General features: G+C 42.0%; 2 protein-coding genes across 2 annotated transcripts; both read left to right on the forward strand.

Annotated features, from left to right (window-relative positions):
* Positions 1–58: 58 nt before the first annotated feature.
* On the forward strand, positions 59–7219 carry MYCBP (MYC binding protein). The gene is made up of 5 exons (XM_004315186.4): positions 59–192; positions 387–459; positions 4299–4347; positions 4592–4721; positions 5988–7219. The coding sequence occupies exons 1-5, from the start codon at positions 109–111 to the stop codon at positions 6030–6032; spliced, it is 381 nt and encodes a 126-aa protein (XP_004315234.1). The 5' UTR covers positions 59–108; the 3' UTR covers positions 6033–7219.
* Positions 7220–10557: 3338 nt separating this feature from the next.
* Positions 10558–25847, forward strand: RRAGC (Ras related GTP binding C). Its single transcript, XM_004315187.4, has 7 exons — positions 10558–10888; positions 12586–12789; positions 13757–13956; positions 16463–16577; positions 17764–17906; positions 19912–20060; positions 24306–25847. Exons 1-7 carry the CDS (start codon positions 10652–10654, stop codon positions 24455–24457), a joined length of 1200 nt encoding a protein of 399 aa, XP_004315235.1. The 5' UTR covers positions 10558–10651; the 3' UTR covers positions 24458–25847.
* The last annotated feature ends 351 nt before the right edge of the window (positions 25848–26198 follow it).

The raw sequence follows: 26198 nt of genomic DNA on the forward strand, positions 1-26198 counted from the left end.
GCTCACCATGGGGCATTCAGAGCGTCCTGGTCGCCATGAAAACGGGCCACACCCCGGCGGTCCCGAACCGTGGTTCGCAAGTGCGCAGGCGCGTGCGCCCTTCCGCGCATGAGCAGTGCTGCTCCGAGCCCTCCCGCCACGGTCTCCGGCGCCAGCTACGCCGCTGCCGCTGTCACTATGGCCCATTACAAAGTGAGGGGGGCGCGGCGTGGCTGGGGGCGTGCGGGCGGTAGCCAGCCGCTGGTCGGCTTGGGTGGGAGTGGGGGCGCGCGCGCAGGTCTGGGGGGCTTGAGGTGGCGAGGCGGAGGCGGCGTTGCCGGACTCCCAGCGCCTTCTTCCTGCTCCGGCCCCCGGGCTTCGGCCACTGACCCGCCGTGTCTCCTCAGGCCGCCGACTCGAAGCGCGAGCAGTTCCGGAGGTACTTGGAGAAGTCGGGGGTGCTGGACACGCTGACCAAGGGTGAGCATGGGCCAGGAGAGGGTTTCTCGTGACCTCGTCGTGCTCCTCGGCGCAGCGCCCCAGACGGGCCGTGGCGTGGGGCAGGAGGGGAACAGGTGGAACTCGTCCCGGGTTCAGAGAGGTGGGCCTCGGGGTTCAGCGGGGACCGGCTCACGCCTGGCTGCCGGCCGCCGCCGGGGTTGGGTAGCCTCGCACTCGCTACCGCTCTCGCCGCAGGGAGTGAAACTCTTGCAGCTGTTGTGAAGTCCTTCCAACTTCCGTTGCTTTGCCTTGAGCAGCCGCAGTGAGCATGTTTGCTAAAGACCTTGAGAGCCCAACTCCTCCCTCCTGACACTTTTTTCGGAGCCCTCAAAATCCTGTACAGAAACACTTTCCTTTGAACAAAGGGCAAGTGGGGAAATGACCAGGTTTGAAAGCGGGCTATAAAGTAGCTAAGTGAGCCTAATCCCCGAAGTAGCGGTTTGGCTGTGGCTTTTCAACGGAACCCAGTTTCGTAGTCCATATCAATTGCTACTTTGTGCAGATTTCACAATTAAAGTAGAATCACAGTTTAAAGAGCTTGAGGGCACATCAAAACGGTTATATTGTTTTCACTTTTAAAAATGGAAGCTGTTACACTGTATCTCTTACTCTGGGGTTCAAGATCTAAGTAGATGAATAAGGTGCTGGAAACTGGAGGGTTGCAAGAGGTAGTGTGGGTACTGCTTATTTCATTAGCTAAGCCGTAAGGCGAATGCCTGTTATGTATCATTCAACTCACTGGCTGGAACTTTCAAGGGTGCAGAACAGAGGAGTTGGCAGGGATGATGATCTGGGTCCCTACGAGAAGTACGGTAAATATCTGGGAAATAATTTGGTAACTGCTCTTTGGCCAGAAGCAAAAGTTAGGAGAAAATTCTGGGAGAATAACAACTCTGGGTCTTAGCAGAATGCAGGGCTTTTAATTCCCAAGCATGGGCTGGCAATTTTGAGTTGCTACCTTAGGTTCAGGTTTCAGTTTCCTATCTCTTTGCAAATAAGTTTCAGTAAACATTTAAGGGACTACACGAAAGCACTTGTGCTGTCATCTGGGGAGGTATCACAGACTCTTGGAATTTCATCGACCTCCCCCACCCCTCAAAAAAACTCCACAAGCGCACTTCTTTCATTTATTTAACCATTTTATTCAGGTGTCTGTTCTAGGCACCGGGGATAAAACAATGGGGGAAAAAAAAGTCCCTGCTCTAAATGAACTTATATCCTAGTTGGGGGAGACAGATAAACCATAGTGTCAACCAGCGGTAAGTGTTATGAAAAAAACATAGCAAAGTAAGGGCATAAGGAGGATGGGTGTGCCATTTTATATAGGGTGGTGAGGCAAGGCCTCTCTTAAGACATTTGAGCAGAGACATGAGTGAAGTGTGATGTTGAGTTTCAGGAGGTATAAGGAGGCCAGAGTGGCTGGATGGAGTGAATGAAACATACACTGGTAAGGACAGAGAAGTGATGATAGTGGGAGGTAAATGAAGATATTCAGCCTTGTGGCCATACATGGATTTTCCTTCATGAGAGACTGGAAACCACGAGAGGCTTCTTTTCCCTTACTGACATCTACTGGTATTCCCTCTCAACTTTCCTAGATTTCCAGTCTCCTAAGTAATATCAGACAACAGAGTATCTACTGATATGATCTATTTAAAGTTTGATTTTGTGTACTTTACACAGATTTAACTTATAATTTTTATCCAGCTTATTTCCACGTTAAAACGCTAACATTAAAACGCGATAAGGGGCTTCCCTGGTGGCGCAGTGGTTGAGAGTCTGCCTGTAGATGCAGCGGACACGGGTTCGTGCCGCGGTCCGGGAGGATCCCACATGCCGCGGAGCGGCTGGGCCCGTGAACCATGGCTGCTGAGCCTGCGCGTTTGGAGCCTGTGCACCGCAACGGGAGAGGCCACAACAGTGAGAGGCCCGCGTACCGCAAAAAAACAAAACAAAACAAAAAAACAAACGCTATAGGGATGGCTAAAGAGAAAGATAAGTCATTTGAAAGAAGAGGCATTTTAGTTATTTTGAGCACTGTATCAACCTCTAAAAATCCTGGCTGCTAAGGCAAAAAGGGAAACACTGGGTATAGAGTTCTTGTCTGTTTAAAAGGAAGTATATTTCATCTATAGAAAAGCACAGGAAACTTGACATTTACATTATGTTCTGTAATTATCAACCTTGTAACTACCACTGACAGAAACTTAGAAGCTTAAAAGAAAGGGTAGGGGAAGAAAGGGTAAGAGTATTCATGTCTTATAAAGTTAGAATTTGGTAGAGATCAGTGTAAATTAATGGAAGAAGAAACAGAGGCTTGAGTACATAGTTTCAAGAAAAAGGTAATTAAGTAGAGGAATTAAAGTGTACTGTAACACTGAAAGAAGAGGGAAGGAGAGGAGAGGGTAGTGATGATGTAAATATGCCAATTTCTCAAAAAACAGTGCTGTAAGTATGTTTAGAAGAGTATCAGAACTTAACGTAAGTTGTTAGTATTAGTTGCCCATTTGATTTTTTTTAATACTGTCTATATTTGAAGGGTTATTACAACTCTAAAAAAATAAAAGGGGAGCATGTAAGTTGGTTTATGAGGTGTTCCTAAACTGGGGTCTAGATATGCACTTTTTTGTGTGTGTAGATAGAGTTTTTTGTCTTTGATCAGATTTTTCAAAGAGTTCTGTGCACAAAAAAATTAACCACTGGTTTAGAGAGATTTTTACTCGAGTAGTATATCCTAGAAGGAATGTGTTCAATAATAAGATGGAAAAGGTAGTGCTGACGTGAACTATTGGATATGAAACCACTAAAGTATATATTTTAATACTGATTTGAGCATGTTGATTACTGGTAAAGTTTTTGGTTGGTAGTTGTTTAGCATGTTGTGTGTGAAACTTCATTCTTGAAGAACATTTTGAATTCAGACCTTCTTCCTTCCAACAGTTAACCATAGCCCTGTTGATTCTCTACAGAGTTTTTCTCAAACATATCTACCTTGTTTTCATCCCTCTATCACTCTAGTGCAGGTCACTCTCTCCCTTTTTTTTTTTGGCTGCGCCACGAGGCACGCGGGATCTTAGTTCCCCGACCAGGGATTGAACCCGTGCCTCCTGCAGTGGAAGCCCAGAGTCCTAACCACTGGACTGCCAGGGAATTCCCAGGTCACTCTCTTTAAACTGGATTACCGTATCAGCCTCTTAATTGCTCTTCCTGCCTTTAAATCCTTGTCCCACTTGTCTGTCTTCCACACAGGAGTCAAGAGTGATCCTGTCACTCCCCTGCTTATAACTGTTTAATTATATGCCATTTTGTTCTTAGGACCAAGGCCTGACTGAACTTGCAGGATCCTCTAGTCTTCTCCCTAACCACCTTTCCAGCTTCCTTTCCTGCCCCCCTTTTCACAACTCCATCTAGACACACTTGAATTTTCAGTTCCTCAGTATGTTGTTCTTTTGCCCCTGGCCTTCCCTTTTTATCTGAAACCACTGCCTAGGTCTCAGGTCTTATTTCTCTTTCTTGGGGACGCCTTCCCTGGTGCCCTGGGCTGAGTTAGGTGTTCTTCCAATATGCTTCTATAACCCATTACCCTATATTGCTGCTTGATAGTCTTTTTTTGGCTAGTTCCTTGTTTATCTTTCGCACTAGACTGTAAATTCATTGAGAGCAGCGACCTTGTCTGTCTTCTTCACCATGGTATGGACAGTCCTAGCAATGTGCGTGGTGTATAATAGACACTCAGTATTTACGGGGGTATGGAATATAATTTCAGCCATTTTAATTTAAGACTTTAATTGTTGTTTTTTCTGCTTTTTGATTTGCAGTTTTGGTAGCCTTATATGAAGAACCAGAGAAACCTAATAGTGCTTTGGAGTATCCTTTTCATTTTTCAAGTCAGAAAAAGGCCTTTATTTTTTTGAACTCCTATATTTTCACATAGATAATAACCTTTAAAATACTTTTGATTACTGAAAAAATTACTTTCTTTGAGTATTTGGATTTTGATCTCTGGGTAAATATTTGTGGTAGGGTGGGGTAACTCTCATCAGAGAATTATTTCAAAAGGCTATTTCATTAGTTTCATTGAGCTCAAGTAAATTCTTAACTTTTACATTAGTTTTTTAAAGCATCACTTAGGAGCTGCCACCCCAGAAAATCCAGAAATAGAGCTGCTTCGCCTAGAATTGGCAGAAATGAAAGAGAAATATGAAGCTATTGTAGAAGAAAATAAAAAACTGAAAACAAAGGTAAAATTTTTGAAAGAATTCATATTAAAAATAATGTCACCTTTAATGATTATATGACCAAAACCTCACTAAAATGGACAGTAGGGGAGGGAGGCAGGTGAATATCAATCTCAGTTAACTGCAAGGCCAAGCTGATGCCCTGTCTAGAAAACCACAAGCAAACTGTAACTAGGATGAGCAAAGTGTGGTCAAGAAGAGGTTCTTGGGAACCTTCATCGACAAAAAGATGAAAATATTGGTTAATGATTAGTGGTTTATAAGTAAATGGAGATTTCTTAGTCTTAGGCAGTTGACTTAATAGGTCGACACAGGGCCACTGCTTTGCTAATGGAACCCCTTAGATTGTGCAGTGCACAATCTGCATAGTCACGTGGTGGCCCTGTAACGTGTTAACTCTGTAAACTTGTTTGCACTTAACCTCGGTCCATTTGCTTGCCCTTAATTTTGTCTATTGCTGAAGTTTTTTCTTTGTTTAGGCTTCCGAGAATTTTCATAAAGCTCAAACTAGTCAACTCTTAAGTCTTTGAGGTTTTACCACATCTGAATCACATAATGCATTTCACGTGACTCTAGGCATTTCTCATGATGTGTTTTATCTTCTCAGCCTTGTGAGATAAGTCACACAGGTGCACAGACCATTTTGTAGGTGAGGAAACTAAAGCACAGTGAAGTCTAATTAGCTTCTCAAATCTGACAGCTAACTGGAACAACTCAAATCTTAGCACAGTGTTGCAGCAGACCCCAGCTCGGCATAACAGAAAATTCAGTGTCTGAAATTATCCAAGATCCCACAGTGTGTAGATGCCACACAACTTTTTGGCACCTTTTAAGTCAAAAGCGTTAGCTGCTCCTCATTGACTGGCTAGATTAATGTATGTCACATAATTCTTTTTTTCTGCTTTTTAGGAGAAAGTTCAGTAAACTTATGGTGGAGAGAAAGAATATGGTGGCTTATACCTTACTCGAAGCCACAACATCTTTGGGAAGATATATATTATTGCATATCAAGTATTTGTGTAGTGCAGTCATGAATGGGAATTAAGTTTTAGTTTCCCAGTAATTTTAAAGGTTTATTTAAAAAGAACTTTCACTAGGTTTGATTATATTAAATATTAAGATCACTGAGTGGTTTAAAAAGGATAGGATTTTAATATAAACTTACTGATTCAGTAATTAAATTGAATAGTTAACTCGTTTTGTTACTATTAAGTTTTTTACCCAATTTAGAATCAAATTCACCTAAACTCCTCTGTCTTTGCCCCATAGCTTGCTCAGTATGAACCACCTCAGGAGGAGAAGCGTGCTGAATAGGATTCTTCTCAGTTGAAAAGACACTGAAAAATGGTTTTGTATGACTTGAATAGTTTGTATAGTATATAATCTTTTCTGAACAGATGCTATAGTACTCTTTTAATATGTTAAATTCACCTATCACACTTTAACTGTTATAAACACATATACTTAGAATCACCAATAAAAACTCAATATAACTTTCTTTGGGTCTTAAAAGCAGGAGAATCAAAAGGGAATCCTGAAAAAACATCTAAACACAGCCATCTAATTCATTACCTTAAAAGACATTCTGTTTATTAGTCTGACTAGGAATGATGGTACTGGTTGTATTTTAGCCAAGGAAGTTTAGCATGGAGCTATTCCTTGGTTTAGTTCAGGATATGAACACAGGTACAGTCATTCTTTAAAATGAAGATGACACTGTTGTTTATATTCTCTGTAGGCAGCTGGAGAGATCTGTGTGACATAAGATACTGTTGCATGGGGTCTCATGAATCTTCTGCTCTTGTTTATATAATGTGGAACAAATGACTCTTCTTTGCCACCACTTTGCCTTAGATAACTGTGTGTGTGCCAGTGTGAACTCTGACACCACATTTCCTTCTATGCAATCATGCCCTATCTGATAATGTTGCCTTGCTTTACTGTGTGCTTCCGTGGGTCCCAGTTGCACATTGGCCTTTCTGTGTTGTTTTTCAACTTGCTATAATAGCAGTTATCCTGATTGTAATTTATATAACTTTAAAGAGAATCACACTGTTCCCCTGCCTTACTTGTTGCTTAGCCGAACACAGAACAGAGGCAATATAAAATTCTGGGTTCACGCACAAGCTGGGACAAGAAGGGGAATGAGCCATATATCGTGGAAAATTATAGTTTGCGGGTATAATTATATAGTGCTTTTTTCCCTCAAAGTATTTTTCTAGCCTTGAATTCATTTTATCTTCATTATCCCTGTGAAGTAGGTAGGCAAGTATGAGGGGAGGTGGGGTGCTGAATTTTTAGGCCAAAGACTGATATAAATACAAATTATTTACTAATTGTAGAACCTTGGGCACATCAGTTAATTGCTCTGAGATTCACTTTCCTCATCTGTTAAATGGGAGTAATATCTGTGCTGCCTACCTCACAGGGTTGTTGTGAGGGTCAAATGGAATGTATGTGAAAGATTTGTAAATGGTAAAGCACTATATTCTTGTTTGTTAGTCCTTTTTCCTTTCTTGGAACACCTACAGTCAGATGTTTTGTGTTACTGATCCCTTATTTTCCTTATTGACTGACTAGCATTATTAAGAAGTAGTCCTGGGCTTCCCTGGTGGTGCAGTGGTTGAGAGTCCCCCTGCCGATGCAGGGGACACGGGTTCGTGCCCCGGTCTGGGAGGATCCCACATGCCGCGGAGCGGCTGGGCCCGTGAGCCATGGCCGCTGAGCCTGTGCGTCCGGAGCCTGTGCTCCGCAATGGGAGAGGCCACAACAGTGAGAAGCCCACGTACCGCAAAAAAAAAAAAAAAAAAAAAGAAGTAGTCCTACTTCATGTATTCTGTCCCTATTGTTAGAGAAATGTCTTTATTTTTTGGTGAAAACACACATAGAAAACAAAATCCAATGAAAGCTGGTTTAACTAGCAAAAGCCTCAGCACCTTCTGGAAATTGTGACCAAGCCAATCATAAGGGCATTTTAATCAGTCATGTTGGCAGGAATGTGGCAATTGTCTGTGCCTCTTCTAGTCACAAGTTTGGTTTTGGAGGGGAGTCAGATACAGTTGGAAGAACATTTACTTGAATTGGTTTATGTTTTACCGGTTCGAGTGCCTCTTACATGGACAGCAGTGGGCTGAGTGCTAGGTGTTATAAAGGTGAATGACTTGAAGTTAGCTTTAAGCCACGTATATAACCAACTACAATGTGGGACAGGATGTGCTAAGAACCATAAATAATAATAAAACATGGCCCCATGGGAGTTTTGGAAGAGAGGGAGACTTGGCTTCCTTAAGCAATTGGTATGACAGTCCCTTTGTGGACAGGCAAGTAGAAATTTTTTCTGGCAGCCAACCCTCATTTGCTTTTTTCCCAATGGGACTGGTATTAATATTTATGTAAGTCAAATGACTGTCTCTTGTACCATCCTTTTGAACAGAATGGCAACCTGTGGGTTGGATAATCAGACCTTTTGGGGGAACTGACCTGCTTAAACTGCTGTATCAGTCAGTGCTATGAATTCAGGGTCAGCCTGGCCTCTGGAGGTCCTCTTCAACATTTCTAGCAAGGATCTGAATGAAGACAGTATACAAGAAGATGCTCACTGGAGTAAAAAAGGATCCAATCTATTTAGTTCCTGTTTGTTTCAGCTGCCTTATCTATAAAATGTAGATTTCATTATCTTGCCTACCTCACAAGGTATTGTAAGGATCAAATTAAACATAATGGATGTAAAAGTACCTTGCAAATTGTAAAGGACTACATATGGGTCAGATGGTAGTAATGCTAATTCTCTGAGCGCCACAAAGTTGGAAGGGCTGGTTGGTAGACTATATTGAAATGAGCTCGAAAATGATCAACAACTTGAAGTACCTAAACTTCACAGCCTAAGCCAAAAAGTTGAAATATCAAGTCTTATATTTAGGTTAAAAAATGTAGCTATACAAGTTTAGTCACTAGGATTGCTGACAAAGTACTAGTTCCAGTGACTATCAGTGTGAAACACTTATACTCCATGTATATTAAAAAAAAAAAATCCATTCTGGAAAGCATTAATAGAAATATTGTCCAGGTGCTAAACAGTCACCCTGAAGGCTGTATTGGTCAGTATTGCATTGTAGGTGTCAGACATTTGATGGATGTTGACAAGCTCAGTTGCATATAAAGGAGAGTGCACTTGAAACTATAAGGCTGTGCTGTCCAGTACGGTAGCCACTAGCCACATCTGGCAATTAAAATTAAACAAAATTAAAAATTCAGTTCCTCAGTCACACTAGCAACAATTGAGCAGTGTAGATGTAGAACATTTCTGTCATCACAGGAAGTGCTATTGGACATTACTGTAGAAGGAATGGCTGAAGGAACTGAGTATGTTTAATGTGGAACAGAGAAGACAGTGGGTAATGAAGACTGTAATCTAATATGTGAGGTGCTGTCGTGAAAAAGATGATGACCACTGCTTTTAGACTCTGGTATATAAGCTCCAGGGAGTGTGATTTTTGGCCTGAATAAGAGACTTTTAAACAAAGTTTTACCACAGTGGAATTGGATGCCTGTTGAGATAATGAGCTCTCTTCCCTGGCATCTATTGAAGTGTATGCTGCATGTCTATCATCAGAGACACTGTAGAGTGGATTCTCTTTAGGTGAGAGGTTGTACTAGATGACCTCTAAGTATGTGTCCTACCTTTAACTTCGACGTTCAGACAGAACCAAGTCCCAGATTTGCATACATGCTTTCCCTTCACAATCAAGAAGTTAGTTTCCTTGGAAGATCAGTACCACCACCCATGCCCCCTTCAGGAAGAGGATCCTCTTTTGTCAAATTTCCAATTCTAAAGCCTGACTGAAGAGTAAAAATTCCTCTAGCTTTCCCAAACATTGGTGATAAGCATTTGCTTTGGTTTGCTTTCTTTATTCATTCTTTTGGTTTCTGATCTGAAGGAGGTCATAGAAGATGCAATGTTCTATGGGTGGACAGGATTACTGAAGAAGTAGACTTTGGGTGGGGAGGAGAGGGGGAATCTGGTCCTGATGAGTGTGAAGTGGCAGGAGTATTCACTGTCAGTGATTTGCTGAAGAAAGAGGATAAGACATTCTCCCTTGATTGCACTTGCTTTCCTATCAGGGTCCAGTTACCTGCTAGAACGAACTATCTCACCCATGACTCTGCCTTGGTTGAGGCTTTGCCCTCACTCTGGCTGGCTCCTCCTCCATACCTTTGCACATCCCAACCATATCCATCCTTCTAGAACTATTCAGACGCCAGCTCCTTAGAGATGCGTCCACCCAACTCTCGAGCATTTTTATCTACCTTTCACCTTACGATTTGGTATCTCGTACGGAAGCTACTTACGCAGAGGTCCGATCCCCATTAATCTTGGAGCAACTTGAGGGCAGGCAGGGTCCAAGGCGGTTCCAGTTCTGTGCCCCTTGTGCCCCAGGACTTCGCGGGCATCAATAAATACTGGTTGGGCGAGCACAATAGTAGTAGGAGGACAGTCAATTCTCCCAAGTGCCCAGAGAGCATCTCCTATTGCGATGGCCTCCGGAGCCCGGAAGAAAGTAGGAGAGCGGTGAGGAGCAAGGTACGTGGCTGGGCAGGGCCGAAGTGCGGGCTGGGGCGGAGGGCAGAGGGCTCAGGGCTTAGTCGGGCCGGGCCACCCTCCTCGTGACTCCTCCTCCCCCCTCCACGGCTCCGAGTCAGGTGATTCCGAGCACGTGACGGGCACCACCTACCTTGCTGCTCCCGAGTGGCAGCTCGGGCGGCCAATGAGGGGCCGGGTCCGGGCGCCGAGCCTATGAGAGCCGGGCTCCGGGGGGCGGGCTGCATGGCGGTGGCGGCTGCCGGGGGCGGTGGCGGCGGCGGCCTGGGGAGGCGGCGGCCTGGCTCGGCCTGGCGTGGCCTGTCAGGGCGCGGGCGGCAGCTGCTCCAGCACCATGTCCCTGCAGTACGGGGCGGAGGAGACGCCCCTCGCCGGCAGTTACGGCCCGGCGGACTCGTTCCCAAAGGACTTCGGCTACGGCGTGGAGGAGGAAGAAGAGGAGGCGGCAGCGGCGGGCGGCGGGGTTGGGGCGGGGGCCGGCGGAGGCTGTGGCCCGGGGGGCGCTGACAGCTCCAAGCCTAGGATTCTGCTCATGGGGCTCAGGCGCAGCGGCAAGTCCTCCATCCAGAAGGTGAGTGGGGCCTCGCCGGCCCCTCTGCCCCTCCCCCTCCCTCCTCTACCCGGGGGCGCGGGTGGCCGCCGGGGGGGAGGCCCCGAGGAGGGCGGCGGCCGGGCTGTCCCAGCGCACTTTCTCTTCTCCTCCGGTGAGCAGAGCCCGGGCGCGGCCCTCGTCGGGACCCCGATCTTGGAGTCCACGCCCAGGTCAGCCGAGGCCGACTGGGTCCCCGCGCTCCCCGAGTGGCCGGAGCGAGGCAGGTGTCCGTGGCACCGCCCGGGACCTCGCCTCTGGGACCCAGCCCCTGTGCCATTCACGAAACTGAGACTTGCTCCCCGGTTCTAACTTGGAGAACTTCCCACACTCCCTCCCCGGACCCGGTTGTGTTTGTGCCTCTCACTTCAGGTGATCTGAGTTTTCAGGGCTTCCCAGGTGAGCCCCAGGGAGCAGCGTCAGAAAGAGTAGTGACTAATTCTTTGGCCTTTGTAATGCCTCCTCTCGTTACTAGTACGAAGGAGACTTCACTGTGACATTTGTGGGATTTGGGGGCTGTTCTTCCACCTATTTTAGTACTTGTGGCCCGGTGAGTATAATTACTAGTGATTGTCCCCCGTTTGTGAGTGGCTACAAAAATTTTGAGACCTGGAGAATATTTGCAGACCTTTGTCAGTCCATGTGCTTTCACTTGGGGAATGTCGGGAACGGATGGAGGGTTCCTCACTTTTTAATAAGGGGGAAATAGAGGCAGAGTTGACCTCCTTCATCAGCCATGGCTCTTACACACAAAGTGAGCTGGCGATAAAATGCTAGATACCTGGCCTTTTGCCCTTTCTACTCTGTTGCAGAGGTCTCTCCAAAATAAATCTCTGCATGATATTCTGTAGACATGATGTTTTTAAGAAGTAGTCTTCTTCCACGTGTAATGGATTACTGTGTTTTATTTATCTTTTACCTTTACAGCAAAATCTGAGTACATTTATGGTAGGTTTTTAGCAAACTGATTTTAATTCTTTTCACTTGTTACTCACTATCTAAGCCTTGGGAGTAGCTATCCATTCTTCTCATCTAGAAAGTAACAGAGAGGCAAATTAGTTTTGTGTTAGAATTGTATAGATTGTGATAATTTTGATTCTTAACAATTGCCTTTACCATTTATTTGGGAGCTGTCTTTTCCCTGTCAACTCCCATTCTTTCCCCTCCCCACATATATTCCTTCTCCCTCAATATGTCACTTTCTGCTTGGTGTAATTTGCCTTTGTTTCATTTCTTCCACAAGACTGCAAACCCATTGAGGGCAGGGTCCAGTCAGTTTCATTTCTGATTATTTCTCAGAGCCTGATAAGTTTTCAGTGAACAAAACTGCTTAAACTTTATAAGTTTTCATAATCTTAAAGCAGATTTTGGCAGAATTGATAGTTTTACAGAAAAAAAAATCAAACTGAAATGAGAGACATTGCTACTGCTAGTATTGAATACAGACAGAAAATAGCAGAAAAGTTTCAGCTTTTCTGGTGATTTGGTTTCAATAATTTGGTGTCTTCTGTTAGAAGTTAAAGGATAGTGGATACCAGTGGATACACCGTTCACTTTTTACCTCTTTTAAAATTTTTGGTATAGGATCAAGTTCTTTAAATTATGTTAATTCAGGGTGGAGTTCTGTATTTTAAATAAAAATTGGAGTAGTCATTAAATTGTTTTCTTTCTTTTGACAGGTGGTGTTTCATAAAATGTCACCCAACGAGACCCTCTTTTTGGAAAGTACCAACAAGATTTACAAAGATGACATTTCAAATAGCTCCTTTGTGAATTTCCAAATATGGGATTTTCCTGGGCAAATGGACTTTTTCGACCCTACTTTTGACTACGAGATGATCTTCAGGGGAACAGGAGCTTTGATATATGTCATTGATGCACAGGTAGTTAGAAATGATAATGTTTACTTTTCTTCTTTAGTGATGGAAGATGTAGGAACAAAGGAAAGTTGTTTATTTGTCATGTGCTTCTTGCAGCTTATTTCTTTGCCAGTAGATTCCCTAACAGTGCGAGAGATGTACCTGCAGAGGTGCTTTGGGAACAGACATGCCATTGTACAAGTACAGAATATCAGATGACTAGGAGATATGGTTTATATCCCTGAGTTCTAGTTAGTGAGCAGCGTTCCGTTTTTGTTAATAGTAGATATTGCTGTACTCTATGAACTATTACAGTAGTGATGTCACTCACTGAAAAGGTCTCATCAGTGCCCATAATATAAGGAGGAATGTGAGAACTGAGTCAGTAAATATTAAAGTGAATAGTTTCTTTAGTTGACCAAGTAGGGTTTAGCCCAAGGAGCACTTACTGAGGGCCTAGCATGTGGCGGGCACTCAGACTGATGGGATGTGTCTCCATCCTTAAGAATCTTACTTTTTCTAAGCTTAAGCATTAGTTAGGAATGCTTTCTGAATGACAGGATCTGTAATGGCTGCTTTCATATACATGACCTAATTAATGTCTTCACAAAACTGGGAGGTAGGTACTGTAATTCCGATTTTATGGATAAGTAAACTGAGATCACAGAGTTGAAGCAACCTGCTTAAAGTCACACATCTAATAAATGGCAGAGCTGGGATTACTTTAAAAATTCTATTGGGAAGAAGTGTCGATTTCCCATTTCTTTTCCTTATATTATCAGTATTAAAAATTACAAGCATTAACTTGGTAGTTGAATTCTTTATCTTGAGCGATTGAAGATCTGTTTAGTGGTATAAGTTAATGTATTTGGATGTTTGAATATTTATGAATAATTAGGATAATATATTTTCTGTGGTTGGGGAAAGAGGTAGTTTGAGGCTTTCTTAACTTAAGATTTCTTTTTAAAAAATATTTTGTTCTGACTTACAGGATGACTACATGGAGGCTTTAACAAGACTTCACATTACTGTTTCTAAAGCCTACAAAGTTAACCCAGACATGAATTTTGAGGTTTTTATTCACAAAGTTGATGGTCTGTCTGATGATCACAAAATAGAAACACAGAGGGACATTCATCAAAGGGCCAATGATGACCTTGCAGATGCTGGGCTAGAAAAACTCCACCTTAGGTAACAACCTGTGTGTTTGATATGAGAGCCCTGAAAAGTGTGTAAATGTATTCCCATCTCTGTCATTACAAACACGTAGCTCTCTGTTACTGGTATACCCTTCCCAAATCTGTAATGTTTTTGATCTCTTTGTTGTTGAATTCAAGCAGGTTTGGGAGCCTAATGTTATTGAGACGTTACTTTCCCCCTTTTTTGCATTTTCCCAGAGGTGGAAGTCATGTGAAGTGTGTTTCTGTAGGTGTGTTTACAAATTCATCTCGAGAGACTGGAGTCAGGCTGTTTCCTCATGGCATAAATCTGCTTTGGGGCTCCCCTCTCTTGGTTTCATTATTATTATTATTTTTTCCTTCTTGCCTCAATTCAGGGAATCTCTGTCGCATTTGTTGTAAAAGTCTGTAGCTTGAGCTTTCACAGTGTCTGTTTCAGTAGGAAGAGCTTTTTAAAGAGGGTACACTTTAATGTCTGGACTGCAATGTATCTTGTTTATGTTTTTTAAAACACGCTTTTATGAATCTCTAAAAATTGGGTTAAGTGAGTGTATCTTACCAAGTTTAAAGAGCTCTCAAGTTTAAAGAACTGCCGATTCATAATTAAATATTAAGAAATTATTAAAGAACACCTATTAGGATTGATGACTTGTGTACTTGTGTTCTGAAAGTGTATAAGAAATATTTCCTACATCTTATTTATTTATTTTTTTATGGTTTAGGTAGAAATGACTAATAAAAAGTACCCAAGAAAATGTTCTTTTGATGATATAAACAGCTTAAAGGGGAAGCAGGCGAGAGACAAACCATAGCTATTTCCTTATCCCTGGTCTGTTATAATGACTTCTCTATAGGCTCAAGCCAACCCCCATTTTTCAACCCCTAATATTCTCTAGGGCCTCTGGCTCCAAGATCCTTCTGTTATTCTCCTAGGAAACCACATAGAAAAGTCTCATTGACCTCTAGCCTGGATTAAAATATGTGCAAGTAATTCAGGCTTTAAAAAAATTCAGCAGTATTTGTAGGAGAAAGTGAAAGTATCTTCCCATAAAATTCTTCAATCTTACTCTTCCACCATGAATGATGGATTTTAAGCCATGATTGTCCTGTGTTCTCCAGTGCCCATGGGAACCCTTCTGGTCCTCTTAACACCACGTCTGTGTCCCTTTCCAGGGCATCCCGCCTCATTGGTACGCACCATCCCTTTTTCCAGTTCTCTTTGGGGCCCTAGGCCTTGTTAACAGCATTAAGCTTTATTAATAACTAGCAGGCCTATGGATGAGGCTGTATTTGATTTCCAATTTCCGAAATTTAGCTTACTATAAAGTGCCCTGTGGCTTGGAGGTTCTTCCCTGCCCCCATCCACCTCCAAGCCTCATAGTTCCTGCAGGACCTTCTCACGTTGCCAAAATATTCCTTTGACCCTAGTGCCTGTGGGGGGATCATCTTGGTCTCACCTGTGCCATTGTTCTGACATCTAGATTAGAGCCCCATCTAGGTTAGCTTCTTAGGTGAGCTCTTTGAAAGTGTCTTTAAATTAGGTACAAAGTGTGATATAAACAGTTATGTGTCTCTGACTTTGTAATTTGTGTTTATAATTATATAATGGATACAACTTTGTAACGAAGAGTATATTCCCGGAGTGAGAAAGTAGGTACAATTGACCACACTGTTATTGTTAAAGGTCTCTCGCAAATACGTGTTTTGTTAAATCTACAAATTTACTTCACTGTGCATCCTCTTAGGCCTCCAGATAGCTGTTCCATTCTCTCTAGAGCCCCTGCTCTCATCCTCCATAATATGTTATTTACATAAATTCTAAGCTCCAGTTTTATTCATTCATTTATTCACCAAATGTTTATGAGCACTCTTCAGGGTAGTGGGCCTGCAGCTGTGAGCAAGGCTGACAGAGTCTCTGTCCTCATGGAGCTTATATTCTGATGAATGAGACAGCTCAGAAGCATTTATAAATAAATGTATAGTATAATTTTAAGTGCTTACCAGTGCTGTGAAGAAAAACAAATTAGGGGAAAGGGGTTGAAAGTAATGGGTACAGGGGTACTATTTTAGGTAGGGGAGTCAGGAGGGAACTTTCTGAAGCGGTAACATTTTAGTAGAGACCTGTATTGTATTCTTATTTAATGAATGTCACCTATCTCCTATGAGCTTTCTCTTGGTTTTAATCTTGGTTTTTGTCAGTTATGGGCTTAAGAAACCAAGGTTTTTGGATCAGATTGCAAAGACTTAGGTGAATATTCAGGTTTCTGCATCTGAAAATGCTTTCCTGTGTACTGCCTCAATTGCCCTCTGTGTAAATGCAATAAAGGGACGGAGAGCTACAAGCCAGGTGGGGAAACTGCATTTGTCATCTTTCATGATGGGTATGGTACACAAGATAAAGAGGCTGTATTTGAACTTACGGAAATCAAATGTTAAGAAACTTAAAATTCTGTGTATCATGATAATTGTCACTGGACTTAAGATTTTTCAAATTAATCAAACTATGTTGTGTTTTTCAGCTTTTACTTGACTAGTATCTATGACCATTCAATATTTGAAGCCTTTAGTAAGGTGGTGCAGAAACTTATCCCACAACTACCGACCTTGGAAAATCTATTAAATATCTTTATATCAGTAAGTGAGCTATTTAATTCATTGTAGTTTCTGGTTCCGTTTTTGTTGAATATATTTGTGTTATCAAGTTCTCCAAAAAATTGCTGGAATTAGTCTGAATCAAGCTTAAAGACTAATAATACAATTAAGTGTAAAGTAAGTAATAAAAACATTTAAAAAATGGCTTGAGGGCTTCCCTGGTGGCGCAGTGGTTAAGAGTCCGCCTGCCGATGCAGGGGACACGGGTTCGTGCCCCAGTCCGGGAAGATCCCACGTGCCGCGGAGCGGCTGGGCCCGTGAGCCATGGCTGCTAAGCCTGCACGTCCGGAGCCTGTGCTCCGCAGCAGGGGAGGCCACAACAGTGAGAGGCCTGCGTACCGCCAAAAAAAAAAAAAAAAAAAAAAAAAAGGCTTGAGTTATTTTCTGAATTTTTTTCCTTAATACTCACTTTTTCTTGTTTTAAAATGCCCTGATGAGATATTTTCTCATGCTTTCTGAATTAATATCTTCATGGTATCTGTTTCCTGAAGGAAGAGTAGAAAGTAGGGTAGATTGGGTTTTGGGAATTGGACTTAATCTCTGCCTTATTGGAGGTCACATTGAAAAATTGATCCTTTCCTTGCTAACTGTAATCTGTGTCATATTTCACATTACTTATTTTGAGGATTCAGCTTAATAAAAAAGGATATTCTTCCAATAAATTTAGCATTCAGCCACTATATTTCCCAAACATTTCTTTGAAGGACTCAATGTATAGTGATCCCCAGTTCTTTGGGCTTTTTGGGTTATGCTAGATGTTGACGTGAAACATTCTTTGCCACATCAAACCTTTCTGGTAGCAAGGTCATTTGAATCAGAGATTGATTATTGCCCCAAAAAGGACTATTGAAAATGTAGCATGGCTTGATTTTTGGAGATTTTTTTGGGTGTGTGTGTGGCATCTTAGGAAATAATTCATTTAAGTAAAGAGGATGAAGAAAAAACAAATTGGACTGGTGCGATTATGTCAGTAAATCAGAGCAGAGAAATAATTCCACTTTTATTCTTTGGATAAGAGACGTGTCTCCTAAGCAAGTACTATTTGCTCTTTTGGTTTTAGGTTGTATAATTAAAAATGCTCTTGGATGTTAATCAGTGATTCAAGATCTTTGATAAGTTTACAAATTGTGATTCTTAAAAAATGAACATTCAATTTTGTTTTTTCAAGAATTCAGGTATTGAAAAAGCTTTTCTCTTCGATGTTGTCAGCAAAATCTACATTGCAACAGACAGTTCTCCTGTGGATATGCAGTCATATGAACTTTGCTGTGACATGATTGATGTTGTAATTGATGTGTCTTGTATATATGGGTAAGTTGTACATATATATTTCTGCAAGATCTCAGATACGGGGAAGACTACCAGCTTGATTTGTCAGGGGGATTAATTTCTGAGGCGTCTAGCAAGTAGTGTATGAAGCAGAATTGTTCTGACCATAGTGCTTCAACTTGGAGCATGATTTCTGTGTGGGTGGGCTGCTGGGTCTTACTCCTTCAGCATAGGTGGATAAGACCGGTGTGACTAGTGCCAGACTCACTATCACTGAAAGTTTCACCTGCTATTATTTGGGGGGTTTGTACTGTGTCTTCTCACTACTGCAACTTAGCTAGATCAATAAATAAGATTAATTTATTTAAAACACTCTGAATAACAAAGTATGTACTGGTTCCTAATTTAATCTCAGGTTTTGTGTAACTGAGGGATCCTTAATCTTTCAGAGAGCTCAGAAACAAGGAAATCAGAATTCTGGATGTCAGAAGAACTTATAAACATTTGACCTATACATCTAAGTTTCCAAAATAAGTCTCTAAAATATAAACTCTTGTTTTATGCATATTTACCACACTCTATACAGAAATTTGTAAAAGCTGGCAAAGAAGTGATTTTGTAGAATAACCCAGAGGATAGGTGAAAACTTTGGTGAACTTACTGGTGTTTCAAAAGCCAGTAACCTCTGCAGCCTCTAATAGCCCTGATTCATCTCATGTATTAATGTCAGTCCTCACAATGCACTTTCTCGATGCTCTGACATTACCTTTGCTTTCTGATACCTGTGTCCTTTATCTGTTGTTCCTCTCTGCTCCACCTAGTCTAAATTCCTCTTTCATCTCTCTGTCCCTACCCTTTACCTTGCTCTCTCCGCCTAACCTTGTCAGTGTCTTTGTCCAGCTGCCTCTGGGTAGGAGAATGCATTTGTGTTACCTCTTCTTTACCTGTCTATTCTTGTCTTGCATTCCTGTCTCTTTTTCAGTTTTGTGATTATATGCTCTCCTTTGTTTTTATTCTTTCCACAGTGAAAATGAGATTTTGTCTGTAGGTTATGCAGAAGAGTTTCATGTTCCTATTCCTAATTTTAAAAATGGATGAATAGAACATTCGCTATTTCTTTAAAATAAATCAGATTTTCATAAATCAAATTTAGTTATAAAGTTTATTTTCTGTATAAGGTACACTGTAAACTACATTATATATGATAAAGTGCATTATAAAAAAGAAGAGAAATAGCCATTACTTCGTATTCTTAACACAATACATGTGTGCAATTCGGTATGCTTTATTGAAGTTCAGTTTGCTGCTTATTTGATATATATATATATTTTTTTGGCTGCATTGGGTTTTCATTGCGCACGGGCTTTCTCTAGTTGCGGCGAGCAGGGCTACTGTTTGTTGCAGTGCGCGGGCTTCTCACTGCAGTGGCTTCTCTTATTGTGGAGCACGGGCTCTAGGTACACGGGCTTCAGTAGTTGTGGCACGCAGGCTCAGTAGTTGTGGCTTGCGGGCTCTAGAGTGCAGGCTCAGTAGTGTGGTGCACAGGCTTAGTTGCTCTGTGGCATGTGGGATCTTTCTGGACCAGGAATCGAACCCGTGTCCCCTGCGTTGGCAGGCAGTTTCTTAACCACTGTGCCACCAGGAAGTCCTGCTTACTTGACTCTTGATTTATGTTTTTTGAACGGGACCGTATTTATTGATTTTAGTTTTTGTATTTACTCCTTTTTCACTGATGGCAGTTTTCATATTTCAGGTCCTTCTTTATTTGTAGAGGGTGTCAGCGCCAATTAGTGTGAGGGAATGTTGGAAACCTGCTGTGTTCCATGCATCCTAGGTGAAGAAGGTGATGTGAGCGCATGGAATGAATACTGCAGCATGGGCTGGGCACCCATAGCTAAACACAGCTTCTGTTCCAATAAGGGAGAGCGGGCATTCTCCTTTCTCAAAAGACGGTCAGGAAACTGGGTGGAAACCCTTATTGTTGTGCAAATGTGACAAAATGCTGAGTTGGGAAACCTCTAATGGATGATACTTTGTTTTAAAACAGGTTAAAGGAAGATGGAAGTGGAAGTGCTTACGACAAAGAATCTATGGCCATCATCAAGCTGAATAACACAACGGTCCTGTATTTAAAGGAGGTGACTAAATTTTTGGCACTGGTCTGCATCCTTAGGGAAGAAAGTTTTGAACGAAAAGGTAATGCATTTTAAAAAGATTTCTTTAAGTTCTTTGTCATAATTTCTTAGGTTCTTGAAAGCAAGAAAAAACAATATTGCAGTGTTAGAGGATTTACCAGCTCAAACTCCTTTTGTGCCTTCCCGTCCACGTACAGTGCAGACTTTCTCCTGCCTTCTTTTGGTCTTTTATTTTAAATCAAGTTTTTTATTCCAGCCTCTCTCATTTTACATCCTTCCATTACCTGTCTTAACTGCCTACGGTTTGGCTTCCACCTGAACCAGTCTGCTGAAGCTGTTTGAGAGGTTACTAGGTCTTTTTCTTGCTGCATTCAGTGGCCTTTTCTCATTCTGTGGCCTCTTCAGGCTTCTGAAGCATGTGCTGTCAATCCCTCCTCCCTCAAGCTTTCTTCTCTCTGCTTCCCTAAAGCAGAACTCTCCGGGTTCTTCTATGTGTTTGTTTCTCTGACCACCTGTCCTGTTTCTTCTGTTTTTCTTTTTCTGAGTGTTCTTCAGAGCCAGGTCTCCTGCTCGCTTCTTCACTTAATTCTCCTGGTCAGCGCATCTCATCCATGCCTTCAGTTAATCTTCTCTGTGTAGTTGATTGAAAAATTCACCTCTCCAACTCTGGCTTGGGCCTGTGTTTCCATCCTGTGTTTGGAGCTATTAGTAAGACATCTTCACTTAAATATTTTATGTTGTCCATGGTGTCAAAAACTGATGAATATTTTCCCCTTTGTTTCACGACCATCCCGGCTACTCTACTTCTGTTACTCGTTACGCCGTTTTTCTGGTGTCCAAGCTTAGCTATGTGCAGTCAGGTAATCGTATGGTGTAATTGCCCATGAGGCTCTTGCAGATCATCTCACAGAGAGCATTCTGTGTTTTCCTTTTTCTATTCTTTTCCTGTGTTTACATTCAGTTTTCACCAAATCTTACCATTTGTTTCTTGGAACTGTTTCTCGGGTGTCCTTTCCATTTACACTGTTGGTGACTCCAATCCAGGTCCTCATTCCTCCAGCCTGTGGTGCTGCATTCAACATATATATTAATGGTTCAGCATGTATCATCTTTTATTCTAAAGGCAGACTAGGTTTCAGAAAATTCCTTTTATCATGTTATTTAACTACTCAAGGATCTATAGTAACTCTTATTCACTGCAACAAGTCCCTGCTTTTCTGCTTGGGTTTTGTGATATTAATTAATATTGAATGAATTAATATTATTTCACTGATGTTGATATTAATGAAATATTTTAGATATACAAAGTGTTTTGGGTACAACAAAAATGTGAGTATTCACCTTTGAGCTTAAGAACTGAAACATGACAAATACATATTTGTCTTCTGTGTGTTTCTCAGTTGAAACCCCCTCTTGCGCTCTGTTGAATGTAGTGTTTTCTTTTTCCTGTGCATGATTTAGCCTTTCACTTCATATCTATCCTTAAACAATATAGGGTATTGTGTATCTTTGTGTAAATGATGTCCAAATGTAAGTTGTCTTCTGCAAGTTGCTTGTTTCTTTTCATTCAAGATTGTTTTTGAGAATTATCCGTATCGATAGGTGTAGCTCCAGTTCGTCCATTCAGTTGTCACTGCCGCACAGTAGTCTATGGATTGCATGTACCACAATTTATATTCTTCTTGCTGGACATCTAGATGATTTTTAAGATTACAAATAGTTTTGCAAGAAATGCTCATGAACAAGTTTGCCTTTGCACATATGGAGAATTTCTCAAGAGTAATAAGTATTTAGGAGTGGAATTTATAGAGGACATATGTCTTCAGCTTTATTAGGCATTATTGAATTGCTCTCCAAAGTGGCTTTATTTTCACCCCAGACAGTGCTTTGTGGGAGTTCTTGTCACTTCATGTCCTTGGTAATGTTTGATATTGTTAGACTGTTTAGTTATTGTCAGTCTGGTAGGTGTGAAATGGTATCTCATTTGGCTCTGGTTTTTATTTCTTTAATTACGGGTTAGAGCAAGCATCTTTTTCACTGCAGGTACCCTTTTATGTCTGTTCAGGTGTCTTCTCTGGTAATTTATCTGTTCATATACTTTTATCTTTTTTGTACTGTGTCTTTTTTGTACTTAGGAGTTCTTTATTTTTCTCCATTCTAATCTTTTTTTTTTTTTTTTTGCGGTATGCGGGCCTCTCACCGTTGTGGCCTCTCCCGTTGCGGAGCACAGGCTCCGGACGCGTAGGCTCAGCGGCCATGGCTCACGGGCCCAGCTGCTCCGCCGCCTGTGGGATCTTCCTGGACCGGGGCACGAACTTGTGTCCCCTGCATCGGCAGGCGGACTCTCAACCACTGCGCCACCGGGGAAGCCCTCTCCATTCTAATCTTTAAAAATTTAAAAAACTTTTGGCTATGGAAATTTTCAGATATACACAAAAGTAGACTAGCACAGCGATTCCATGTACCCATCTCCCTGCTTTCACAGTCATCAAGACATGGTCAGTCTTATTTGCTGTATATCCTCCTCACAACTAAATTATTATCTTTTGCTCTTTTGTTGTGGAAACTATCAAACATAAAAAAGTAGAGAAAATAATGTGAGGGAACCCCTTTTTATCTATCACCCAGATTCAACAGTTATCAAAATCATAGCCATTCTTATTTGCTTGCTATACCTTTTTCCCTACTGGGTTATTTTGTTTTTGTTTTTTTTGTTTTGCGGTACGTGGGCCTCTCACTGCTGTGGCCCCTCCTGTTGCGGAGCACAGGCTCCGGAAGCGCAGGCTCAGCGGCCATGGCTCACGGGCCCAGCCACTCCGCGGCTTGTGGGATCCTCCCAGACCGGGGCACGAGCCCGTGTCCCCTGCATCGGCAGGCGGACTCCCAACCACTGCACCACCAGAGAAGCCCCCTACTGGGTTATTTTGAAGCAAATCTCTAACATCAAATCATTTTGTCTATACAGATTTCAGCAGGTGTCTGTAAGAGGCAGTGAGTGTGCTTTTTAAAGCATAGCAGTATTACCATCAGTAGTTGTGTAGAAAAAAAACAAAAAAACAGTGATTTCATAATATCATCAAATATCCAGCCAGTGTTCACATTTCCTTGATTGTCAGTTTAATTTTACCATTTGCATAGAAGTCAGTTTTAATGTAGTTGAACTTACTAAAACTTTTATTTTTTTCCTGAATCTGAAGGACCTCCGTAATTTGACTCTAACCTGCTTATTCAGACTCCATTCTCAGTACTTTTCCCCAAAATTCTCTGCCCCTATCTCCAGCCAGACCAGTTTGTTTCCTGTTTTCCACCTGTGTGCTGTGTTCCCTCATTGCCAGCTCCCTGCTGTTGTCTTGTGATTCTGCTCTCCCTTCCTGCCTGATTAAATCCTGCCCGTATCCTCAGAGCTCTGCCTCACACCTGGAGCTTTCATTGCTGCTTTTGCCCTGCACTTGGCTCTCCCACCTTTGGACTTCTTTCACAGTAGTCATTTTAACATCAGATTGTTGTGATTTCTTTCTTGTGTGCTGTCTTTACGTCCCAGTATCCTCGAGGACGTAAGTCCTCTCTTTCTGCTCTGCCCTTCTCAGCACTGGCTTCTATTCTCAAGTTCTCCTCGTGATCTGGAATGGCTCCTGGAGCTCCAGCAATCTTATCCATATTCTGGACATTAAGGAGGAATGGGGAGGAATAGGGAAGTCTTCCTTTTAAGGAGACTTCACAGAAGTCTCACACACTTGCATTTATCTCAGTGGCCAGAATTGGTCATATGTCCATACGTACCTGTAGGGAGCCCTTTGTTTGACCGAAATCTTATTTGGAAGCCAGTTCATAGAGCAGACGAGGACGGAGCTGCCTTACCTCCCGTATAGGGGAAGCAGGCTTCCTGAGACTCTGCCTGATGGGCCTCTCTGACACCTCCCAACCCCATGGCTCTACTAAGCAGTTTGCAAAACTGTTCCAACTGTTCACTTCAGCTTTTCTTTGGCTGCCTCAGAGACTTGTAAAAGGAAAAGCTTGATAAATCAAAAAGTATTTTACTTTGACTTCAGATTTCATTGTAAATTTTCTTAGCAAATTTGTCTTCCTGATTGCTTTTTTATTTACCCTGTTCACTTCCAGGCCCCAGAGGTAACCAGTGTTAACACTTGGGCATACGCTTCATCATGTTTCCAGTGTGAAGAATTCCTCAATTGGATATATGTTTTTAAATACATATCAATTATTTTTTTCCGTCACCAAATGTTTCCTAGTAGATAGTCTCACAGTTGACATTCAGGAGGCCTAATCTCCTTTTTCTCTCCTGCAGGTTTAATAGACTACAACTTCCATTGTTTCCGAAAAGCTATTCATGAGGTTTTTGAGGTGGGTGTGACTTCTCACAGGAGCTGTGGTCACCAGACCAGTGCCCCCAGCCTGAAAGCGTTGACACACAACGGCACGCCGCGAAATGCCATCTAGCCTGAATGCCGGTGGTCGGGGTCTGTGCCAGCTTATTCCTCACTCCAGGGTCAGATGCCATGTGCTACAGGACATGGAAGTTGCCGCTTGTGGGAGTCTGGTGCCTGTTGCACTAGAGACAAGGGGTAGAGTTTCTCATTTGGATGAAAACCCCTTCAACCAGTGGTGTGCAACTGAAGCTACTATTTCTTTTTTTTAAAAAAATGGCAAAAAAGAATTCTATAGACCACAGACCTCAAGTGTCTTTCTCCTCTTGGGGGTCCTACTTTAAGTAGTTGGGATATTTTGGACCTGGAGATAACATCACTTACCCATCCTTACCAGAGAATGTTGCTGTCAATTACCAGTTGAAAATAATAGAAAGAACTGAGTTTTTATATGCTTCGCTTAGATTTTCATTTGAGTAGTCTCTGGAAATCCTGCCTTGCTTAAGTTCTAACACTGCCTCTCAGATTTCAATTTTGGACCTTGCACACCTCAGACCTAAATGCATTTGCTTGCTAACTCAGAAGACACATGGTCTGACTGCAGCAAAGGACATTTCTGTATTTGTTTCTGAGGAAATGAGAAAATTTTATGCTGCATCAAGTCAAGAGCAAGGCTCAACAGTGGCCGCTGCATTAGTTCCCTCGGAAGTGTCGAAGAACAAACTTTAAAACAGAAGAAAATTTTTGCACCTGTGTTTTGGGTACCAGATATCTGGGTTCTTGCTCCCACGTTAGATAAATGATTCTGATCACTGTAACAAAGGGAATTAAAAAAAATTTTGTTTTCCCCGCAATCTCCTCCTCTTAGGAGGGAAATGCATTATGTCACTGAATTATGTAGCTCACTTTTCTTTAAACTTGATACCAGCCCCCACATTCCTTTTATTCTAAGCTATCGAGATCCTTTAAGAATTGCTGTTTTGTTGACCCTGAATGACCCTCAGGCGCTGGTGGACTGTCCACTGGGACTGAGGAGAGCACATTGGCACCACGACATGTCGTTAAACATACTTCGTCTTCAGTATTCTGACGCCAAGTGTCAACTGTGGTACTTTCTTCACCTAGGATATTAATTCATAATTGTTTCTTTTTGTTGAAGGTTGATACCCTTTTCCATCGACTTAAACTTACACGTTATTTTTACTCCACATGCCCAGTAGTCATGTATTCCAAAGCCACTGGACCACTTGAGTACATAAGTGCCACTGTTTAATGAAATATGTATATTCAGGTCTGTAAACCTAACAGTGTGACTTGGAGTGCTTCCTGCAGACGATTCTGACTGTTGAGTATTTACATGGACCATGGTGATATCCAAAAAAAAAAAAATGCTTTTATATTTATAGATTATTTCATTGAACTATATAAAATGGGTATCAATAAATGTATTTACTCCAGAATAAGTTTTTTATTTGCCTAAGGTAATAGAAGGTTGGGGTGATGGAACATTGGCTTGTCCCGCTCTGTCATCCATTTCTTCTTTTGCTGCCTCATATGGTTAAAATGCCTTATGTTTCAAGACTTCAAGTTCTGTCCTGTTGCAGGAATTTCATGCCTTGTGTCCAGATACCATCTCCTGGCCCGTTTCTGTTTAGGGTAGGAGGTCTAGGTAAAAATGGTGTTTCATACCAACAGATCTCACTCATGATGGGGAGTATCCAGGGCCTGGCATAATTAATGTATGATATTCAAACCAGGAAGTGGTTCAGGGGATGAGATGAATAGAATACACTATACAAAATTTGCACTGATTC

Source organism: Tursiops truncatus, chromosome 1, assembly GCF_011762595.2.
Source record: "Tursiops truncatus isolate mTurTru1 chromosome 1, mTurTru1.mat.Y, whole genome shotgun sequence".
Classification (NCBI taxonomy): domain Eukaryota; kingdom Metazoa; phylum Chordata; class Mammalia; order Artiodactyla; family Delphinidae; genus Tursiops; species Tursiops truncatus.

What these genes read in the sequence shown, in the direction of transcription:
- RRAGC (XM_004315187.4), top strand. Translation starts at nt 10,652, where the DNA reads ATGTCCCTGCAGTACGGGGCGGAGGAGACGCCCCTCGCCGGCAGTTAC. An exon ending in TATTAAATATCTTTATATCA is followed by an intron (nt 16,578 to 17,763) that starts GTAAGTGAGCTA and finishes TGTTTTTTCAAG; the next exon opens with AATTCAGGTATTGAAAAAGC. An exon ending in AGAAAGTTTTGAACGAAAAG is followed by an intron (nt 20,061 to 24,305) that starts GTAATGCATTTT and finishes TCTCTCCTGCAG; the next exon opens with GTTTAATAGACTACAACTTC.
- MYCBP (XM_004315186.4), top strand. Translation starts at nt 109, where the DNA reads ATGAGCAGTGCTGCTCCGAGCCCTCCCGCCACGGTCTCCGGCGCCAGC. An exon ending in GCTGGACACGCTGACCAAGG is followed by an intron (nt 460 to 4,298) that starts GTGAGCATGGGC and finishes TTTGATTTGCAG; the next exon opens with TTTTGGTAGCCTTATATGAA. An exon ending in ATAAAAAACTGAAAACAAAG is followed by an intron (nt 4,722 to 5,987) that starts GTAAAATTTTTG and finishes TTTGCCCCATAG; the next exon opens with CTTGCTCAGTATGAACCACC.